We start from the raw sequence: 23,036 nt of genomic DNA, 5'->3' as shown, positions 1-23,036 counted from the left end.
GATAGGCCAGTACACAGTGAATTTAATATACACACATTCAGAGACACACAGGGTACAAAGTGGAACCTGTGGTGTGTTAATACATGTGATGCTTCTTGTCTTTTGAAAGCTGTGGGTCACATGGCTAATAGATTGCAAGAAGGGATTTTCTTCATTGCACAACAGCCCCTTTTTCCCTGTTTGCCTTTATATCCACACTTTGGGAGATGAAGCACCTCCTAAATGTGAGGGCAGCAGCTGTCGCCTGTAAGATGCGGTTTAAAAGAGGGTGTGTGTCTGTGTGTCAGTATCATGCCTGCATGGCAAGCAAATGGCTGCCACAGTGTCAGGTCGAGCAGAGCCACACACCCTTTTCATGTCCGTCCAGCTGTCCTCTCTTCCTGTCTTACCCATTTGTAGAGCTGCACCTCAGTGACTTATAAAGAGACACAATCCACAACTATCCACACACAAATGTGTCGTTAAAATCAGGGTAACACCTGCATATTTAACTTCCTGACTTGTTGTGTTTACATTGCCTGTCAATACTAGATTGAAGTGATTTATAGATTGTTTTTATGAGGCTGCTTAGAGGACAGATAACGAAATGAAACTGGTCTGTGTTAAGCCCTACAGCGTCCTTGTTCTGTTGTCCATTACACCTCTGTTTGCTCCTCTGGTTTTCTCTCTGCTTCTCTTGCTCTGTTATCAGCCTTTTGCCAGCAGCAAGCAGAACAAATATTTATTGTTTTTCACTCCAAAAGCTGGAATATAAAGATTAAAAAGTCTAGATGTTACCAGCTAACTACTGGTATCTTTTCCTGGTATTTAGCTTGAAGGAGCTGAATTATTTAAAATGCTGTTAATTAATGTGCTTTCACAGTGTTGTCCTCTCTGTAGCCAGGGGCCCCTCGACTTGTGTTTATCTGTTTGTGTGTGCTCGTGGTTTTACTGCTGCTCTCCCAGGAGGGTGGGGAGCAGACATATGGCTATACACAGTGATGTTATGATTCTTTAATTCTCACATTTTCTCCCTTTTGTAGGCTTGATTATGCTATAAAAGCTGTGAGGCTGATTGTGTTTTAGAGCTAAACTGAAATCAAAATTAAACCATATTATAGAGCTAATTATAATTATTACAGGTTACTCTCTTAATGATTTCTTTAGTTTATTTTGTGTAAAATACCAAAAAATGGGAAAAACACAAGAATATAATACAGAATATTATAAACGTTCTTATTATTCCTTGCATTTAATCATTCTTTGTCCACCACAGTGCCCCTCCTTAGCCTTGCTGTACTGCATTAGCATTGCAGATCATTGCAGTTGAGGAGCACTGTCAATGGTCCCACTCACTCCAAAATTTTCTGCCACTCAGAGCAAAAAAAAAATGAAAGCACAAGTCCCAGGGGAGCAAACAACTCGGCCTAAAGGTGCTTAACATGTTTGCTCATGTTTAATCATAGACGTCATTAAAGCTAGAGTGGGTGGCTCATTTGCATCAAATGGCACCAAATTACCTGAAAGAGTTAAAATGGGTCGATAATCATATATGGAGGTGAGGGCCATTTAATCAATTGTTCTAGTCATTTAGAGTCACAGCATGCAAGGGCACAGAGGTTTAATGAGCAATGGTAAAAGTGGGAATGTTTAACTTGTTAGTAAAGAGCACTCAGAGCTGAAACATCTGCCAGCGTGAATTATACGCTCAGTCCCTGCTCTGTTGTTTCAGCCATAACTCAATTCCCCAATGCTTTTTACAAAACTGCCCCGAGCTCTGGAGGAGGTCTGGCTGCAGCAAAGTGGATCTCTGAGCCTGTAACTCAACATTACCCTCAGTGACCAGACCCTGCACCGCTCCCCAGGCCGCTCGTAAAAGCCTCATCAATAAACTGCTGTTGTGCCCTAGAGATCTATTTCACTTCCAGAAAAGAAATGAAAGAATGTTTATTGAAGTATGCATATGATTTTTGTCTTGACAGGTCGCAGGGGAACAGAAGTATCACCCAGAATGCTTCACTTGTCTGAACTGCAGAACATTCATCGGTGATGGAGACACATACGCTCTGGTGGAGAGATCCAAACTCTACTGGTGAGTAATGAAATGATACAATTTTAACATTTTTATGTATCAGACAATACGATCAGAGAGGCGTGTTTTATAAGGTAGCACGACTATGACCCTAAACATATTAGCTCATGTACATAAGGAACAAGGCTGAGCAACAAGAACAACTTCGATTATACAGAGAAATTAAAACAGAGAAAACCTTTAGATCCCTATCTATACAGCTGAGGTTTCATAGACTTGTTGTCTTTAAGACAAAGTCTGACACACCAAATATTGATTTTTCCTTGAAGCATCCTCATTCTGTTTTTTACATGAGCACAGTTCTGTACAAACAGCAGGGGCTTTGCCTGCTCTCTGAGGATGATGACTATGTGATTGAGTCAGATCATTACACTCATTGAAGGCTTTGCATATAGCCGAGCTGGATTCAGCTCACACAGGACATGAAAAACACCAATTACTTCTCTGTCATCTCAATCAGGTGAACCATAAATGTAATGTGTTTTGTAAAATGAAGTTTTAGTTCTGTTTTCTGAGTTCTGAATCACCTCGGAGTTATTTCATGAGTCATTCTTGGATTCCCGGCATGTGTTTTTGTGAAAAGTAGTTTTGTTTGTAAGCCAAACTTATGCAACAGACTTATCAAAGGTAACACTGACCCTCTCTTAGAACAATGAGAACACAGTAGTGTTCCAGCCTCTCGTCAACAACATGTGACCAATGAGAACTTGATGTTCTTATGATTGCACACCTCACAAGAATTCAATTTTCTGTGATTTACTGCTTCTGTTTGTGTAACATCTCATTTTGTACTCCTATTCCTCAGTGGTCACTGTTACTACCAGACCATCGTCTCACCGGTGTCTCTGCCAGACTCACCATGCTCACGGATCCCTCACACCGTCACGCTGGTGTCCATCCCGGCTTCTGCAGAGGGCAACAATGGACGCAGGGGGCGAGGATTCTCTGTGGCCATTGACCAACCGCTCAGCCCGACCAACGGCTTCAGTCCCGAACAGGGACCCACTGTCAGAGTCTCCCAGTGAGTCTGGTTGTGCACGTTTGTAAAGGACAACCCAGAAACCCTAGGAGAGGTCAATAAGGATAAATGGAGGACAGGATGATAGATGAGATTCATTTAATTTGTATAATAGAAGAAAGGAAAAGGAAATAAGCAGAAATCTGAATCATTGTTACACTTATCTGATCTGCTGAGCTAAAAGGGATTTTATTGTCTTATTGTTTAGAGTGGACGCAGACTGCATCAGCCCAGATGTGAAAAATTCCATCCACGTTGGTGACAGGATCCTGGAAATAAATGGGACGCCCATTCACAATGTCCCTCTGGATGAGGTATTGACCACTGTTTTTCGTAATTAAAAGATTAAAGATTAGACCTTTTGTAAACAAGCAAATGAATTCACTATTTTTGAGAAGATAAAAGTGAGCAACAACAGTGAATATTTTTCAGCTGAAATAAACATGTCTGACCTCTTCTGTTCTGTTTTCTCCCCAGATCGACCTGCTGATTCAGGAGACGAGTCGGCTGCTGCAGCTCACCATCGAGCATGACCCTCATGGTCAGGGGCTGGAGGGAGGTTTCTCCGAGGCTGAAGAGCAGGTGGATGGCCCTCTGTCCACACCACTGTCAGATGGCCCCAGTCCCATTCTGCCCATTACCCAGCCCCCGAACCCCGATATCAGCAACTTAAGGTCTCGCATCATCACGTAAGGAATAACAGTATCTATCTTTCTGATGAGGAAGTTCGGCCAAAAACATAATCAATCATACCTTATAAACTGTAAAAAGCAGTAAACCGTGCTCAGCGTTTCAGCTTTGCTCTTTCTCTCTCAGGCGGAGTTACAGCATTGATAAGTCACCAGGCTCCAGCAATGCAGCTTCACCCATCTCTCAGAGAAAGGACATCAATCGATCAGAATCACTCCGTGTCGTCTCAAAACGGACTCACCGCATCTTCCGCCCTTCTGACCTAATCCATGGAGAGGTGCTTGGGAAGGGATGCTTCGGCCAGGCTATCAAGGTAAATTTAGATGCAGAGACACAGCATTTTCACAGCAGCTAGTCACTGAATACCATGTGAAGCATTTAAGGGAATCATATTGAAAGTTTCCAGAAGATGGCAGCATTGAGATAAGTCAGAAATTTTCAGAGATGGGCGGGTAGATGTGGTTTTAACACATCATGCTAAGTTTCATGTAGGTGTAATGGAAATACTTTACTCACTATATGGTTGATGATCAGTCTCATCCATTTGAATTGTGCATTGCGTTGTGTGTTTTTAAAGGTGACGCACAGGGAGACGGGGGAGGTGATGGTGATGAAGGAGCTGATTCGCTTTGACGACGAGACTCAAAGGACATTCCTGAAAGAGGTGAGTGAAGAATCAGACCTCAGGTCACCGAGTGATTTGTATTTACAGCAGCTTGTGCTCATAAATAACCTTGATTCAGGTTTTTGGATATGCAGTGCTGAGACAGAAGAACAAAATGTATTTTGTGTATGACCAGAAGCTGAAAGTTAAAATTAGCAGCTTCTCTGTGAGAAGGTGGGATGGGAATTAAGAGTTCTAGCACCTGCAAAAAAATAAGAGCAGGATACACAAATTTAGCATTTAGAAATGGGGCAAAGTGGAGCACTAACACCACCCTGCCTCCCAAAAATGGTGGATGTACAAAGCTTACTTTACCTTCCACCAAGTTTCCACTAATCTGGGAAGATATGTACACAGTTTTAGAAATATTGTGATCACACTTACCCTTTATGTTCCTGTTTGGTGTTCAATATTGTAAACCCACTCATACAGTTAACAGCATTCTAAATAGGACATTTTTACATTTTATTATGAGTATGCCTCAGCACAGAGCTTGTGTTTTTGTAAAACAAACCCCATCTACAAAAGTGTGATCATTATTTCCTATTACTTCCACACTGGCTGTTTGTTGGTGGCCTCACACACTCTCTGTCATGGTCATGTAATACTTGACAGTCTCACATTACAGAGACTCTGGTTGTGTTATTGAGTGCTTGGGTGACAAAAAGCAAAGAATGCAACAAAAGATTTTTTATAGGGGACCTGCCCTGCTTCCTCCTCTTCCTCCTTCTTTACTGCATGTAAAGAAATATACTGCTGTATACTTCTTCTTAAGACATTGTCATAATGTGTAAATCTGCCTGTTTCTGTAGGTGAAAGTCATGCGTTGCCTGGATCACCCCAATGTGCTCAAGTTCATAGGAGTCCTCTACAAAGACAAGAGGCTCAACTTCATTGCAGAGTACATAAAGGGAGGCACCTTAAGGGAAATCATCAAGAAAATGGTAGGTTAGGTGCATGTGTACTTCTTCTGGTATATCCTCAGGATACTTTGATGATGGAGACAAATACTTTTTTAACATGCCTTGTTGCCTTGCAGGACAGTAACTATCCCTGGAACCAGAGGGTCAGTTTTGCTAAGGACATTGCTGCAGGCATGGTGAGTTCAAAGATGTTTATATTGCTCCTTGAAAATACACATAGAGCCGTACAGAGGTGATTTCCCCTGCTAGCTTCACTCTTGTCTCCATCTAGTGGCCTTGAGAGTGAGCTACAACACTGCACTAGTCTTTTTCATCCCCTTCTATGGAGATTACAGCATACATTCCTGCAGGATTAGAACATGGGTCCTTAATATTTTTCCCAGATATGACTACAGTGATGAATGTCATGCATAGCTGAGTTATTATATTTTCAGCACCCGCTACTTGAGATGAAACCAGGCATTATTGTTCAATTTGGCATTAGGTATTAGATTATCTAAATGCTTTCATTGTATCTGTTTATTTTTTAAACTTCCTGCCATTCATTCCTATCCTATCTGCCTGTGTGTCTGTCATTTAGTCGTATCTGCATTCCATGAACATAATCCACCGGGACCTCAACTCACACAACTGTCTCGTCCGAGAGGTAAGAGCTTATCTTCCTGTACGTTTGGACGGACATACCTTTGCATATACAGCATGTTTTCCTTAGGGGTTTGACACCTGTCACTGGCTTGGCTACTTCAGGTACAAAAACAAAGCAGAGCTTTGTTAGCAGGAGCTGTAAGCGACTTAAGCCTTCTTAAAACAAGCTCCCGTGGAAACTTTCAGCATACCTGACCTGAACAGAGAGAGTATTGTGATGGAATCGTGAAGTTTAAAAGTGCTCACTCACAAATATGATCTTAAATATTTGAACATTATAATAAAATTTTATGTCCTTTACTTTTTAAGGACAACACGGTGGTGGTGGCAGACTTCGGGCTGGCTCGGCTCATGGTGGACGACAAGCACGAGGAGAAACTGACGCAGGGAAAGCTGTCCGGCCTGAAGAAGCCTGACCGTCGGAAGAGGTACACTGTGGTGGGAAACCCCTACTGGATGGCTCCAGAGATGATTCACGGTATGACAAACATACTACTACTACTACTACCTCCAATTTACATTTGACTTGACTAGCACAGACAATAAATAACTATTTTTTTTCCTTTCCAGGGAAAAGCTATGATGAGAGAGTAGACATCTTTTCCTTTGGCATCATGCTCTGTGAGGTAAGAAACCATCCAAACTGTTGTAATAAAAAATAGACAGGCAAGATTCCAAATGCTTATTTTGGAATTAATGTCCCTGTTTTAACATCTTAAATGATCTAAACGCCTTTAAATCCCTCTGGAGTCTGGAGGTGTTCCTGCAGTTTTACAGCACACTGAATGTGACAGTTAAGTTGTCTGTATTTTGACTCATCATTTCCATTTCTTCTTGGTATAAAATGGACTGGAGTCTGCATTTTTTCTGCTAGTTAAAGGAACAATTTGTCAAACGATCAAGTTCTGCTCATATTAAATATCCATTTCATTTTATGATGGGACGGTCTTCCTGCTCCAAAACTCATTTCTGAATTTACTTTCCAAGTGAACATCTAGGCTTTGGGCCTGGCCACACACACCATCCACATAATTTGGGACCAACCGTTTAGTTCAGTCACTCAGAAGCCTCAGAGTACGGCTTCTCCAGATGGACACCATTATCCAGTGAATATTGTAGGGATTAGAGGGAGCTGAAAAGCAGAGTTGTCTTCATGTGGCTGCTGACTGGCTGACGTACGATAGTTGTGGTTGTTGGGAACGATCTGCTTCAGTGTGGAGGGTTTATTGGTTTTCAGGAGGGCTGACGGGGTCTTCAGATTCCTCAATCTTTAACTCTTCTCACCCTCTCATTTGCTTTTCTTGCACTCCTCAGATTATTGGCAGGGTGAACGCAGACCCAGACTACCTCCCCAGGGCAACAGACTTCGGACTGAACATTTCTGGTTTCCTGGAGCACTTCTTTCCCCTTGATTGTCCTCGTACTTTCTTTCCCATGGCCGCTGTGTGCTGCGACCTTGATGCAGACAAACGGTCAGACATTACACTGAAATGTTCCCTAACGAGACAGTTCACCCAACACAAAAACGTATGGGTCATGGGTGGTAAATGAGATCTTAACTGTCTGCTTTTTTATTCTTTAGCCCTGCTTTTTCCAAGATGGAGGAGTGGCTGGAGAACCTAAAGATGCACTTGGACATTAGTCTGCCCCTGATTTCTGAACTGGACCAGCTGGACAAAGCCTTCTGGGACCACCACAGCATCACACACCCTGAGAATGGCTTGCACACGCACCCAGAACAGCTGGAGTAGCATCAAGCACATCGGGTGGAGCTGGAAGTTGAATAGTTGACCCCAGTAAGGGCAGTGAGCGCCCAAAGTGGATGGAGGAATCTTGTAAATACCCCTCCACATGTTGAAGATGCTGCGGGCGTAGGTTGGCTCAGGCTTAAACAAGTAGACTCAGGGGGAAAAAGTGGATCTGAAAAGCCACCTGTGTAAGACACACACACAGTCAAATCAACATATTAGCTGCGATAGCTCATCAATAGCTGCACCTGAAACTGAAGAGGAACATGTCATATGCAATCAGACCTGACTTTATCAGCTTTAGATGTAACATTAGTTCACAGCAGTCAAGAATACTTACTGTAGTTGCTGTAGTGTGTGTATTGAAAAACAGAATTTAGCTTAATGCAGGCCTCTACAGAGTACATTGTGCTGTATGTGTTTGCAGGTGTTACAGTGTGAGTTTGATTTTTCTTTTGGTTTGGATTTCAGAATGAAAAGTGGGGCCTGTCTGTAATTCAAGACACTTTAGATCCACTTATACAAGTCAAACACAAGCTTTAAATAGCTCACTCAAGAGTGCATGACTGTAAATATTGTCAGGTCAAATCACGTCCCTCTGACCTCATGGGTCAAAAACCACTAACCCACATATGTCGCTGCTATCTCCACCAATTACTGTGTAGCACTGACTTTACTTTCAAGGTACACACCTTTGGCATAAAACTGGTACGTCATCTCTCATTTTTTTAAAGAGCTCTATCACTCATATTGATCTTCAAACACATACCACATGTGTACATAGCAGACGACAGTGTAAATGTTTTAAATATTGTAAATGTATAGACATATTTTATATACATGTGCTACATTGCCATATTTTTATTGGCTGAACAGATTGGAAATGAGGAAAGGTCAAGGTGTGACTGCAGTTTAAAGGGCACAGCCGACAGATTTATTTATGGGTTTTTTTCTGCATCATCATCATCAGATGATGGGCTTTTTGAAATATGAAGACTTTTGAATTTTGAGCAGTCATTTCCCTACATCTAAAACACATTTTTCATATGATTGGTCCCCTCAGAGCTACAGATTCGTGCTCATCCTGGATAATTTACACCTTTTAACTACATCTTTGTGATATTTTAGAGCAATCAATTTATATTAAAGGGACAGTACACCCCAAAATCATATCTGTATGGTTCCTGTGGACCACAATTCAATTTACTTATATAGATTGTTTTGGTGTGAGCTTTTACGATGTGTTAAGATTTCAAAATAACCACGTCACGACTTCTGGAAAGAGACATTGCTACTGAGTTTTTCGATCTTTAAGAGTGTCACCTAGTTTCCTTTATGGCTGATATTGCCACAACTCTGCAGCTCATATCAAAATATAGATATTTAGATTTTGGGGTGAAATGTCCATCAAATAATTCACACACTGGTCTCTTGTACTGTACAGTAGTTTAGGTTTGGGGATATTAGGTACTGCCTCATCGTGTCTTGTCCACCTATCTGTCCCTTCCACTGAGGATGACCCACTCACTGTTTGTTTACATGTAAAAACTACCTGTAAATATCACTGTATATACTGTATAATATATGTATGTTCTTACATCTGTCTGCGTAAACATGCTCAGAACTAATCTCTAAAACTGTCAGATTTCCCTCTTGCACTTTCTAACATAGGATTTCTTTTTTCTCTCTTTCTCTTTTTTGCGTTTTAAATTTCCTGCTGTTGTTTTCACATGCTGCATGATGTCAGTTCAGCTTCCACACCAAGCTATTTTTGTCTCTAAATTTTGTGAAGAATAAGAATGAAAGATGAAATCTTCTAGGCTTGAAAGAAAGAAATGAAAAAAAAACAGCATCTTTTTTATACCCGATATTCCCACTGAAATCCTTTTGTACACATTTTATTTGCACTATATTACCAAATGGCTGGTTGAAGCCATGTTTGTTAATTTTCTCTCTTGGGCTACTTGTGATAAGGAAATAAATTATGTCAGTTCAGGTTGATATATGAATGCAAGACACTGATAGAGCCTTTCAATGGGTTCTGGGAGTTTCACCCTCTCGATAGCAAACTGGTCGATGTGAGGATCAGAGGCCATTATGGTCTTTTAAATGTGTTTTTGTGCACAGTTCAATTGTCTCTTTGATCCCACATAAATTACAGTCATATATCTAATGCAATGTTGATACATATATGACCAAGTTTCCTGGCCTTTGCTACCAAGAGGATGTGGTGTCCCAGCACTGCCTGCTGCCTACAGACTGGTCCTTTGTGAATGATGTTCTGTGTTGTTTCTGACTGCTTGGTTTCATATGTGATGCCCACAGAGCCTGCAGCCTCAACCACTGCTGGTCTTTCTGATATTAAGAGCACTTAAACTGGCCTTCCTCACATCTTCATCACACTCTTATGGCTCAGGGCCGTGATTTTATGGAGCTTTTCTTCACAATTCAGTTAACGCAGCAGCTTATTAGTAGGAAAGCAGTAACAAGACTGGAATAGCATGTAAACTTCTGTCAACACAAACACGCTTCTTTGAAAACAACCTCCTCCTGGTTGATGTGTCGCCCGTGGGCATGTACTGTACATGAGTTTCTTTCTCCATTCCTGTCTGAGCCATGTCGAGCATGTCGTCTGTGAGGGAGTGTTGATGATCACTGAGAATGTTGCCGCAGCTCTTCTTTGCAAAGGATCGTTACCTCTGAACAATGCTGTGCCTTTGTTGTAAGCTAGCCTTGCCAACGACCCGAAAACACGAACTGATTTCCTTTTTTTAAATGTATCATAAGTGCAAGCCTGATTCAAGTGGATTGATTATAATCGCTGATACCATATTGTATGAGATTTCATCTTGTTCTGTATCATATTTATATTTTCCAGATCTCCATTGTCAGTTTTGATATTTTAATATTATATTTCTGTTTTTGTCTTATTTATTTTTTTTACACAAGCTGTGAAAACAATTCTGCACTTTAATCCTGAACGTGAACATTTAGACTCTGAGGAGGCGACTGTTTTATTTCTTTTGTCACAGCTAAATAAAAAATGTTGTTCCTTAAACAAACCAAGGTGTCAAGGTGTTTATTCATCTTTTTGTCCAACTTATTTTCAGTATTATGGCTGCTCTAATAAAACACCATGCGCAAAATCAGCTTCACTCGCAGAGCACTATCACCAGGGGAAATGTGAGCTACACTGAAGTGGTAAAAATAGTGCTTGTTCCTGTTAGAAAAAAAGTGGAACACGTTACAAATGTTTTTACAAACAAACCAGCAGATGTCACTATCTGGTAAAATCTCATGAAGTTATCATTTGTTTATTCTATTTCATTATTGCTCAGGTAGAATTGTTGATGCTGCAGTTAGTAAAACATAATGTAGACCGACATTTTACCATACACTAAATTCAGCATCATGCACTTTAGTTTCAGTACAGTTATTCAGTTCTGCATTCTCCCTAAATATGTATGCAAGTAGTCTGTGTTTTTAAGCTAAACCTGGGTAAATCATGTAAATTACTCTTTAGATAATATTTTATGATGGACTGTAGTGGAGTATAAACCAATACTCACCAAATGTTACATGTACTCCGTTATGACTCCATTTCTCTCCCACGTACTCTGTTTTGTGTTTGTCGTCCCTTCAATGCTAACAGTTAGCTAAACTTCGGAGTGCTGCAGGTGCACGTGACTATTCTCCCATCACATCCACGTGCGATTGTTTTCATTCCTGCTGCAGGGATGGTGCGTCGTTACGTCACCGGGCTGGCAGGCAGGAGGCGGCTCGTGAGTTTGAACCGCTGCGACGGAGGAGTGTGTGTGTCTGTGTGTGTGCAAACACACATTCACGGTGCTAGACGGGTTTGTCAGCTCACAAGACAGCATCAACGCTACACACGGAGTGACATTTCACCGCCGCCTCGGTGATTTAAAGAGGACATTAAGGAAATACTGAGAAAGAAAACGAAGAAGGAGAAGGAGAAGGTCGCAGCCGTTGGCACTCACTGAAACTTTGAGATGGAAAATTCGTCCAGCAACAACCGGTTTCGATCCGCAATGTTCAACCACGGTGAGTATCTCTACGTCTAACACGTTTTTCAAGTGACGCTCGACTCATTTATGAATGTGACCCTCAATTAAACCCGGTGTCCTCCATTTAAATTGTGTTTTATTCATCAAAATACACCATCCGCCACACTGGGGCCCATTTGGCTACAGGGTAGATTTGTAAGCCGACGGTAACAGCAGTGCAGATTTTACCATTATGGCATAATTACTGTGTGACATTACAGAGGGTACACTTCGTCCTGCTAAACGAAAATCCCTGAAAAGCCTGGCAGCCCGAGCACCACACGGGACACGGCTGCTACAGCACACTGTAATTCTGCAGCTATGCAAGAGTGGTACCAAAGACTGGCCACACTCAACTATTTCTGGACCGCGGAGATATATGTGGATTGCACCGATAAACTGTAAGAGCCGGAGCCGGATGGAGAACTCGCCCAGTCAAACTATTTGTTATTTTCTCTACAGCAGTCGTAAAACAAGAAGTTCTGGATCAGTTTGATGTGTCAAGAAGGTTTGCACTTGAAACGCCTTTTATGTTTTTCTTTCTGCAGTCAGATGCTGCTGCATGACATCGGAAATTACAGTTTTCCATTTCCCAGTCTAAGCGTATGAAAAATCCCATTCTATAGTCTGTCTTGGATTTTCTTAGTAGAATATTTTTCCTATAGTGTTTATTTATTTATCTAGCAGATGACAACCAGTGTTAAAGTTCATTACAAGGGAAAAGGAACTTAAAGATCATAGGTTGTCATGTTTTTGCCTTTTTCTCACACTATGAGAACATACATTAGTTTAGTGATAAGTCTGGGGAGACTGCAGTCACACTGAACATCTGGCTCATTGGAGCTGTTGCTCTCTGGTATATACATAGCTTGGTGGTGATGGAGAGGAGAAAGTGGGAGGTATGGAGTGCTCTCCTGCAGTTAGTGGACAGAGAGAGCGCAGAATGTCCATGTGGTATTCTTTGCTCAGGTCTTCTGCTGCAGCCATAGTTGAAGGCTCACAGATCTGTGCTAAAGCTTTTGTTTTGTCCATGTCTGTTTCCCTTTTCATCAGTGTACAGTATAGTGAACTGCAATGGCGTAACAGTGAGCTTTAATTGAATAGCCTTTAAAGACCCTCTAAGAGAAAATGAATCCACATGTCCAAAGATTCACCTTTAGTGTCTCTGTTAAATCATTTTTGTGGAGCAGCTTTAGATTTGACATGATGGTGATAAGTTCAAATGTTAGCTTTTCCATATCTAAACTTGTTACTCACTGTGTCTGAGCTCACTAGGAAATCTTTTAAAAGCTAGTTTAGGAATATTCCCTTGCAGAACTTGCACCACACACCAGTCAGTGCATTAAAAATCTAACACAAACACAATCCACTTGTGGCTGATCTGACTTGTGAGCTGCAAATTAAGCTAGAATGTAGGGCTGCTTTATTAAGAACCCATAACCCATTTAACAACTAAAGTGACATGTTCCTTTCCTACACAAGACATCAACTCAAGCAAGAAGAAATCAGGCCACAAAGTATAAACAGCACCCAGCCGGACAGTGAGTGTTGGGGATTGGTGGCACAGTCAGCAGTGGTTGACATTCCTGAGGGGAAGCCTTGCGGAGAGATTCTACCATCCTCACTGCTGTCTGTGCCTGTGCTGGCAGCATCACTGGTGGAGGACCATGGCATGTAGGTCAAAAGAGGAACCACAAGAAAAAACATGAACAAGGCAACCAAGTAGGCATTGAAGTAAAGCACAAGTGTAGTTTAAGAGCTGGTTGAGGTGTTTAATTTATCTCTTCATTTGTTTGCAGCATCAACGCTACACAGGAGTTGTGTTTGCATGGCAGTCATTTGCTGCATGTGGAGTGATATATGCTGATGCCCATTTGGCTTTAAAGAGCACAAGCAGTAATATGCAGCTCATACATTATATATCTACTGCATGCAGTGGCAACTGAATGGCTGCCTGGAATGTGAGGGCTGTTTCTGAGCTGTGGAAGACTCTGTAGTGATATTTCAGTGCCTTGATCCTCAGCACACTGTGACCACCTTGACGATAGTTGTGAGTTTAACGTAGTGAATCAATATTTGTAATACTGCCAGTGTATTGTCCCAGGACAGGCAGATTGGACTTAAGAAATTTGTTTTGCCTTTGCCTCCGCCTGCTCTTACACTAATTACAGGATTGGCCCAATGCTTCAATTGTGCCAGACTTTGAGATAAGTGCCAGTTTCATAGCTGAGTGTGCCACATACAGCTTTGTATCTTGAACTTCCAACAGTATAAGGTTTGTCTATTTTGACATGGTAAAGTATTTACATTAAGTGACTACTGCAACCCATCTACTCATTTTCAATAGAAATAGATCGTTGAGAGGTGACAGGTGCTGTAATTGCCATTCAGAATATACTAACACCCACCAGAAGTCATAAACTGGCGATGTGAGTGTTCATGAAACATTGAAACTTCTCTGTCCATTGCCTGTCCTATAGACTGACCTATACATCTTCACTATGTCGAGACATGCGCAAAAATATAATTTTCATGGTAAGGGATGTCAGAAAGATTAGTTAATGTGTTGCCTCGCAACAGTGCAAACATGACCTATCAGGAATGTGTGAAAAGGCTTCATGTTTGGCACAGGCATACACTTAGACTTGAAGATGAACCGATTAGAATTTGGTGGTTTGAAGTCAAAAGGACACCGTGACCTCACAGAACACATTTTGGCCACGACTCAAGAATTCAGACTGTGTAGTAAGTGTCCACTGGCCTCACTTCCTTTCCCTGGATGACATGGAACCTTCAGCTGATTGTCGCCACCATGTGACTCCTCTGTGAAAATACTGATGTTTTCCACTGCAAACTATCCACTGGAATTATGCAGGTCAATACTGTGATGACCCCCGTTTCATAATGTAAAAAACTAACTCAGCTTTTTGTGATATGGTTGAACAAATTGTAGACTCACTCAAAGACTAACATGAAATATTATATCCAATTATTAATTAGGTGTCTCAATATTTTTTGTTTTTAATAAATAGTCATATTTTTCACATGTTGCCTAACATAATGTGTTTCTGTTCCTCCCCTATGTGTAAACCTCTGTTGGATGTGGATTTTGGAACCTTTTCTTGTGCTGATCAATCATTCTCCTCCTCCAACCAGATGATGAGGTAAGAAACCAGAGTATTAATCCTGTAGACAAATCACAGTTGAAGGGAGAGTTGGCCTGAGTTATCTTACCAAAATGAGGATGCTGTGGTTTGTTTTCAGTATATTTTATCTCTGATAACCATTGATGTTCTGTTGGGTTTGTGCAGTTTGAAGGAAAATCATTGGACCTGATCAAACTCAGTCTGTGATTTTTCTTGTGCATATATGAGAATGTGACTGATCTTTGTGCCTCAGGGTTTTTACTTTCCACCACAGAAATAGCTACCTGTGAAAAGGTGCGTTCACAAAGCCCAGATTTTCTGGTTCCTTGTTTCAGTATGTGACAACTACGAATGTGTTGTTTGTGTCAGCTTTGTTTGTGTTCCAACTACTTTTGTCTAAGTTTCACTGCACATTTAAAAGAGTCATAGTCTGGTCAACCATCCTTCAGCAGAGTCAGCAGGTTTTCTGAAGTATACCAGAATTTGAGTGATGGGGGTCATCTGTTTTCATCTTTCCAGTAGCCAGAGGATTTTCACGTTAGTGTTAAAACCCACCCCCTTTACTCCTCTTCTCCATGCAGCTGTGTTTGGCCCAACTGAGTAGTGATGAAAGGGGGAGAGTGTTTGTTTTCAAGCCCAAACAGTTCACAGACAGGTGGAGAGGAGTGGATCTGTACGTGTGTGACAAACCCTGTCCCTCTTCAGCAACATTTTAGGCCTGTGTGATAAAGCTGTTGTGTATGTTTAAAGAAGGAACACCTTGTGAAACTTTTAGCATCTGTACTGACCTAGAGGCTGCAGCTGCTGCTGCTTCTGGCTCCTGGCATGGGGACAGCATTTGCTCATTCCACTCATAAAGGTTTGGCACATCTCTCTCGCTGGGTATTAAATAAGCAGATGTCAAGTCTACATGATTTTGGTTCCAGACCCCTAAACCATACACATTGTATGATTCTTATTAAAAACCATGTTTCTTCCCTGTGCAAGCCATTGTTAGACTGAGATGACTAAAGTGTCCTTTCCCTGTATCCACACTCTGTGTCTGTTAACCATGCAGGATTGTGGGGTGTGGTGGACCTAGAGGGTGACTGTGGCTTCCTTTTGTTAGCCTAAAAATGCCCCATAATGTCACATGCATCCACTCTCACAAAGACACAGTGACGTCACTTGTTATGGACGGTGCCAGCTGTGGAGAGGACGGTAGTGTCTCTTAAGGAAAACTCTCCACAAACACACACATTCACATTCACTGGTGCATTCCTCTGTGGCTTTTACTCAACTAGCCATTAGCTTCTTGTGCCTTCTCTTGCTGCTTTCCTCTGCAGCCAAAGTGTAGGCAGTCTATACTTGGAGTTTATTACCCCATTAGCTTGCTAGCTCCAGCATTGGATGCTGATTTCCCCCTTTCCGCTGTAGCTGTGTCTGTTTTTCTCATTCGCTGTCACTGCATTCAATTGCTAACTGGAATGTCAGAATCTGCAGATATGCAGCACCACACCCATTGATCCTTTGACTGACATCTCTTTGTTGAAGAAACTCATGCAATTCATATTTGTGTGAACACAACATAACAAGTAATTAAGCTAAAGGAATGAGGGAATGTCAGTTGATGGGGGTGAGGCGTTGAATCACAATAGTGCGTTCATTTGTTCTCTTAAATGTAGAGGAAACAATACAGACTTAAGCAGTCCTGATACTTATTCCAGGTGTTCACACATTGTTATCATATGAATCATATCATCTCAACCTCTATACAGTATCAAATGTCAACATTATATTCTTGCCTGTGTGGTAACTCTATCATCATGTTGTATTATCTCAATGAATCCACATGTCATCAACACTGCCCCCCCCACTCTATGAGCATCTTAATGGGGATTGTGACATATCACTCATCAGTGAAACCTAAATATTGTATCATTTTACGCTGCACTGGGTAAAGCGTGTGGGTTTTATTCTCATGTAGTAAGACTTGTTGTGTGGTGATGCAGACACTGCTGGCCTGTGGGATTTGGCTCTGACAGGGCCAGTTTTTCCAGTTTGATGTGAGGTCAAACAATCGTGTTAGCGAGCTGGCATGCAACACTTCATCGAATACAAGGCTGCCATAATACAATAATAACAAGATGGTGAAAGATGAATGCTCAAAGAGGATTTGTTATCAACATAAGATGCCATCGTGTTTAGTGTTTTTCTCCACAGGAAGAGAAGCTACTCAAAGGTAGCTCTTACAAAAGAAAAAAAACTGAAGTTAGTACTAGTTTAGGGATTTTTTTTATCTCCATTCTTATACTATTTTCAGACGCAAAATTATTTGAAACAGTAAAAGTTTAATGTCATACTGAGAAAGCCTCAGGTGTGGCACAGTACAGTAAAGATGCACAGGATACACACCTATTATAATTTTGCTAGAGGGGATTAGCTTTCTTTTGGAGCTAGCCTGCAGTTTGTGGCAAAATCTCATTTAGCTGCTTCAGGTTGAAGATCCTAGTGTGCATCATGACTTGCTGCTTATGTTAAGAAGCTACAATAGGTTAATAAAACTGCCCTTTGCCATTCCCTGTGTACTCTAGAACAAACCTCTGTAAAATATCTGCTTTAAATTTTATTGCTGCATTTCCCCATTTGGTCCTTCCCTGTCATCCTAACTTCCTATGCTCACCACTTCCTTCCTGTCCCTGCTGGGCCAGCTCCCCAGACCCTGAAGCTAACGGCCGTGCATCTTTATCTTTGCAGATGTCCCACGTCAGCGAGAGCTAGCCTTCCAACCTCCACCCTCAGTATTGTGCAGAAGCTTTGGTCAGAGAATGACCTTAAACATTCTTCTAAAGCCTCATAGAAATGAACCCTGCAAGTCCCTCTACTAGCTATAAATAATCTCAGCCCAGTTCCCATGGCCCCCACTGAGGTCCCAGCAGTCAGCTCACAATGCAGGACATACTACATGAGGGACAACACTTACAATAGCGAGTTGATTGGCTTTCAGGGAAAATTTGAGGCAGGTGCAATTTAAAGTAAAAATGTCTGCGCTCCGGCTTTTCCTGCTTTAGAGGCTTGGAACAGTACATCTGAGAATTGTACTCACGGTTTTCCACTATGCCCAGTGATGTAGCTTTGAAGATGACTACAGTATTTGCAGCCCTCACTTCTAACTTCAACCATTCCTGAGGGACAACTGTGAAATCTAGCTACATTCTAGCTCAAACTATGTGCTGGTATCTGTGTATCCTCCAGTGTGTTGTGAGTGAGGCTACTCATTCGAAGGATACCAGCTGTACATGTGCTAAACTCTGAACAGAGGTTGCATATGTTATGGACCCTAAAAGCATAAAAGGGACAACTATGTGCAATTAGGTGAATCCATCACCATCTGTCTGCACATTTTCATTTTTCAAAAATCCCCACCTTTAGATCGTTTAGAGGGTGCATACAGATGAGTCCTTCATTTGATCAAATTCTTTTTAAATAGTGTGAGTAAAACTGAAGGATGTGTTGCTAATTGATAGAATAATGGTAGCTGCCTGAAATATTTTAATCATATCGCCCTAGCTCATAGTTTTTACCATTGTTAATGTGCGAGTCTGCAATGGTGTGGTACAACTTCTTATTAGAAATTGGCTCCTGTTGAAAGGCTTCACACAGCACAGCCGGCATATCAACAAGACTGATTTTTGTCAAACAGGGCAGTATCCTGGGCTGAGAGTCTAGATACTGTGATCTGATGTTTGTGCGCCTGGGAGTTTACTCTAACTGCAAGCACTGTGAAGACACAACTATGCAGGAAGAAGATAACAATTAAGACCTAATCTTTAAATGTCAGTATCATCCAACAGCATCACCGGAAGGACATCCAATGTAGAATCTTTTGTTTGACATCTTGTGACGCTCAAGAGTATACATGTGACATGTATGTGATTGCATACTAAACCACAGAGATGAGACCAGCATGGTCCTCAGCTGCAGCACCCTCCACTCCCTTTGAGAAAAGACTTCCAGATGCTCCCACTTTGCTGCAGAACAGTGAGAGGAAATTCCAAACAAGCCAAGAGGAAGAGAAGGAGAGATTGTGGAGATCTTCTTGAGGACACGGGATGTAGTATAGGAGGGTGTTTGTCCCTGGAGACACGTCTTGATGTAGTCTGTTAGTGAAGGGGAAATATGCGGTCTTGTCTTCAGGATCAGGGTGTTAAGTTTGAAAAGGGATGAATATTGGATAATTTAATATAACTTGGTGAAAAAAAGAGAAAGAATAGGTGATGCGTGAGTCAGAAGAGTGGTGGTGGAGAGGTGAATATTGTGAATAGGGTGGAGTGAATAACTGGAGTGAAGCACCAAAGTTGCAGGACTGAAAATTATGCTTGTGGCAAATACTAGAGAAAGTTCACGCGGGCATCTTATCAGATTTTATCTTGCACAAGGACCAGCTCTAGATAAGTAGACAGTAAAAGAACCAATCTGACTCACTGTATTCCTTTGCCAAAAGCATCACTACCATTAGGCAGACACAGACAAAACAGATTCTCATGCTGATGGTGGTATCAGATTTAAGCACTTGGGTGAATGTAAAGCATGGAATGTGTTAGCCTGCTGTGACATGATGATAGATGGAAGAGGCTGGGAGTCTAAGGCAGCATGGATATCATTGTCGTTGGAAGGAAGTGGTTTGGAATGGAGAGAGAAAGAGTAAATCAGATCAGTCAGTCATTCAGTTACTGAATCAGTTGTGGTATTAATTGGCCTTTTGAAACTGTGTTTTCCTAAAGTTCAAAGACCTCCAGACTTTATTACTAACCTAAACAGCAGACCCTTCACTGCAGCAGATAGATGCTGCACAGATAAACAAACATCGTGGGAGTAAGCAGTCAGACTTGAACCTAAATGCAGTGACAGCAGAGACCACATGCACCTCTGTTAACAAGTGTGTGAATTTTCTTTCCTCCACATATTACATTAAGCCTCTATGTGTATGTGTTTGTGTGTGAGCACATGTGCAACATTAACCATATCAGTCCACAGCCAGACTTTTTGAAACCAGACACTGAAGCCATAACCACGATGCTGGCATGCCACCATTCAGTAAATATTTACAACTCTCAGAGCAGTTTTATGGGAATAGTTGTTTGAGTTCCATAAGTCAAAACTGTCTGCTATTTTCAGCTCTGGGGTCAGATTTAGTATATTTCTTGTCCAGTAGTATTGGGCAGTAGTTGATATAGCATTGTTAATTATTAGCCTGTGAATTTGGCAGTAGTAATCCGACAGGCGAATTGGAAAAGCATATAGATCTGGTTCAGACCTACAGAGCCTTTATGTAGCTCTCATCTGAGGTGTTTATCCACTAACTCACTAATACACTGATACCAAGATCATGATGCCTGCACCCCTTAGCATGCTGAGATCACAGCTTAAGCAGAAAAATGAACTTCGACTACCTTTTCTAAATTGTATTATTGTTTGGTTTTATTTAATCTCTGTGCATGTTTTTCAACTGTGATGGTTTCTCGTGAGACTGAGTTTGCAAGTTCAGTAAATGCTTTGAAATAAGTGTTCTGGGAATCAGCAGATGAAAGTAGTGTTGCAAGGGCTGGGGTTTAGGTCTGAAGTGGGCTTCTGTGAGAATTGTGATCATAGGAACTGGGTGACCACCACAACATGTGCGTCTCATTGAAGGATCAAAGAGGACACACGTGGCTCCTGCCTCCCCCTGGTCTTTAGTGCCTGCTCCCCCTTTCTCCCTTCACCTCGCTCCCCTTTCATGTGCTCCCTACTTTACCAACTTGCTACTCCTTGTCTTCCGGTATGCGAAGGAGTCCCGTCGTCTGTCTAAAATAGCCCGTCTCACTCTTAAAGGACTAACTCCCTTGGGTTTCAGGCTTTCTGTCTTTAACCTCCACATAAACACACTCACATACCTGTGGCATGTTGACCTCCTTGTTATTCAGGAGCTTCAACCACACCAGGATCCCTCTGTGTACCCATCTCTCACCATGTGTCTCCACCCTCAATGCCAGGGAGGGTTCTGTACCTAAAATAAACTGTTAGAAATTGTTCTTATTTTTTCATTTGAGGATGTTTAGACCAGTAATATCTGTATCTGTAAAGCCTAGTGCTTATGAAAAGGTTTTATTGGTGCTTCAAAAAAGGTTTATTGAAAGTTATATTCCATATTTAAAAAAAATATATATATATATAATATAAAATATATATATAATAAAATTATATATTACAATATTGCTTATAGATATAGATGGATATATATTATATAAGATATTGCTTAACAGAATTACTAAAACATAGAGTGTAAAAAAACCTCAGATTGGCAGAGTAACCCCACAGCAGGAAACCATATACTCATTTACTGCTGCTCTGTGTGAGGTAGTTTTAATTACAGGTGTCTATCCTGTGTGTGTGTGTGTCTTTAGATGATCTTCAAAAGTTCCAGAGGACACACATTACTGACTGCTTTATGGAGCTGTCCTTAGTATTTAGCTACTATAAGCAGCTAATGGCTTCCTTATTTTCACTGTTAACAACCTCTTTTAGTCTCTTTTTAGACTCCTGGCCACAGAAAAGAAACAAAAAAAACATCCGGTAGTTTAAGCAGATTAACAGGTTGCCATGGGCACCTCGTTATAGAGTGATATACAGAGGCAGCCGTTTCACTGTTATTTTACTGTTTTACTGTTTTTTAATGAAACATTTAACAAAGGAACAGGAAGCAGGAATGTTGCAGCAGGTCGCCCTGTGTTTTAAAACTTCCTTTTATATTCATATACAAAAGAATGGCATTATAGTGTTTAACAGAAATTGAATTGTAATTTTATTCACTTTTTGTTGGGCTGGATTTGGGTCAATCTGGTCTGTGTTATCAGTGTGTATTTGGGCGCACACATTTCTTCAAAAGACTGCTTGACCTGAAACTGTCTGTTTCCTTGAGGTACCAAGGGGAAAACAGAACTTGACAAAACAGAACTTGACTTGCTTTTCCCTGGCAGAGATTAGTTACTTAAACACGACTTGGTCTTGGTTTTCCTTATGTCCAAAGACGATCTGGTGAATGTTACCATTCCTTAAAAATGACCCAGAATTTAGAATGTCTTCGCAGGCTCCTGTGGTGTCCCACCAGACAGTACCATTAGGTAGCACAGTATTGCCCTTCAGTGTCCTTGCCTGTCCACTCCACCTCCACTCCAGCTGCCATCTTGTGTTGTCTCTCTGTGGTATTTATGTTTATGAGGAATGCGACATATTTTAGGAGGGGCACTCTGAAAGCGGTACAATGGCTTCAACCTGTGATGCTGCTTCGGGTCACATTACAAAACATTCTCTGAAGCACATTTAAAATAAAAAATAATGTTTGAAATATGTGACCTTGTTACCACTGACGCTAACTGCTGTTAATAAATTGGTCTCAGGGTTGTGACTGTAGTAAACTACAAAACAACAGTGTATATTTCAGGCATTGTCACAGGTAGACAGTCCTGTAAGACTTGGTTGAGGAACTCTTCGAACTGGTTTTTAAGACGGATCATAATGGAAATCGAAAGTGTTTCTTGTCATTCTGCTCAAGCGCAAGTGAAGAAAGCAAGCTAGAAATAGAAATGACATTGCTTGACTCTTTTGTCACTTCTATTCAGCTCTAACCCGACCAGTTACTCACAAAACCTCATGAGAATCCAGCTGCAGCACAAGCTAAATGCAGCTCACCTATCAGAGTGTAAAGTATCTGTGAGTGTCAAATTTGCAGTTTGTAAGTTGCACTGAATGATTGAGACGGACCACTTGACCTGTGTTAGAAATCTTTGGGAGCAGGGGTGGAACTTGATGCAACCATTTGACATGTTGTCTGACAGTTTAAATCCCTCTTACTGTAAGTAGTGTAGTTTTTCTGTCATTTTGGTTTATAAGGCAAAGAGAAAGAAACTTTGTAGGCAGACAGTACGTATATAGATACATAGATATGTAGATACAGTAAGATGTATCCAGAGACCATGTTTATCTAAAATGACAGTTGTGGCCTTCTCCACTCAGCCACTTTGGTTTTGACATTGTTTCCACTGAGGA

At 41.3% G+C, this 23,036-nt stretch overlaps 2 protein-coding genes across 6 annotated transcripts in view; both read left to right on the top strand.

The window, feature by feature from the left end:
- Positions 1-10,821, top strand: part of limk1a (LIM domain kinase 1a) — a 38,444-nt gene extending 27,623 nt beyond the window's left edge. For all 3 annotated transcript variants that reach the window (XM_028419846.1, XM_028419847.1, XM_028419848.1), the window contains 13 exons: positions 1,962-2,071; positions 2,877-3,092; positions 3,298-3,403; positions 3,567-3,778; positions 3,906-4,092; positions 4,357-4,443; positions 5,256-5,387; positions 5,483-5,542; positions 5,947-6,012; positions 6,321-6,489; positions 6,582-6,637; positions 7,326-7,483; positions 7,594-10,821. In XM_028419846.1, the coding sequence (XP_028275647.1) occupies positions 1,962-2,071; positions 2,877-3,092; positions 3,298-3,403; positions 3,567-3,778; positions 3,906-4,092; positions 4,357-4,443; positions 5,256-5,387; positions 5,483-5,542; positions 5,947-6,012; positions 6,321-6,489; positions 6,582-6,637; positions 7,326-7,483; positions 7,594-7,762 (1,728 nt within the window). In that variant the 3' untranslated portion in view covers positions 7,763-10,821. The remainder of the gene's footprint in view (positions 1-1,961; positions 2,072-2,876; positions 3,093-3,297; positions 3,404-3,566; positions 3,779-3,905; positions 4,093-4,356; positions 4,444-5,255; positions 5,388-5,482; positions 5,543-5,946; positions 6,013-6,320; positions 6,490-6,581; positions 6,638-7,325; positions 7,484-7,593) is intronic.
- A 747-nt stretch (positions 10,822-11,568) lies between these two features.
- septin4b (septin 4b) overlaps positions 11,569-23,036 on the top strand; it is a 36,680-nt gene continuing 25,212 nt past the window's right edge. For 2 of the 3 annotated variants that reach the window (XR_003671554.1, XM_028419004.1), the window contains exons 1-2: positions 11,569-11,824; positions 14,983-14,990. Coding sequence is in view for 1 of the 3 variants with exons in the window: in XM_028419004.1 (XP_028274805.1) it covers positions 11,773-11,824; positions 14,983-14,990 (60 nt within the window). In the remaining 2 variants the exon portion in view is untranslated. Of the gene's footprint in view, positions 11,825-13,474; positions 13,501-14,982; positions 14,991-23,036 lie in introns of those variants that run through there. The other variant, XR_003671556.1, reaches the window with a different exon arrangement.

The sequence above is a fragment of the Parambassis ranga genome, chromosome 13 (genome assembly GCF_900634625.1).
Source record: "Parambassis ranga chromosome 13, fParRan2.1, whole genome shotgun sequence".
NCBI classification, from domain to species: Eukaryota; Metazoa; Chordata; class Actinopteri; family Ambassidae; genus Parambassis; species Parambassis ranga.
Note: the sequence above shows the minus strand (reverse complement) of the source record. Positions and strands in the feature narration are given on the sequence as shown.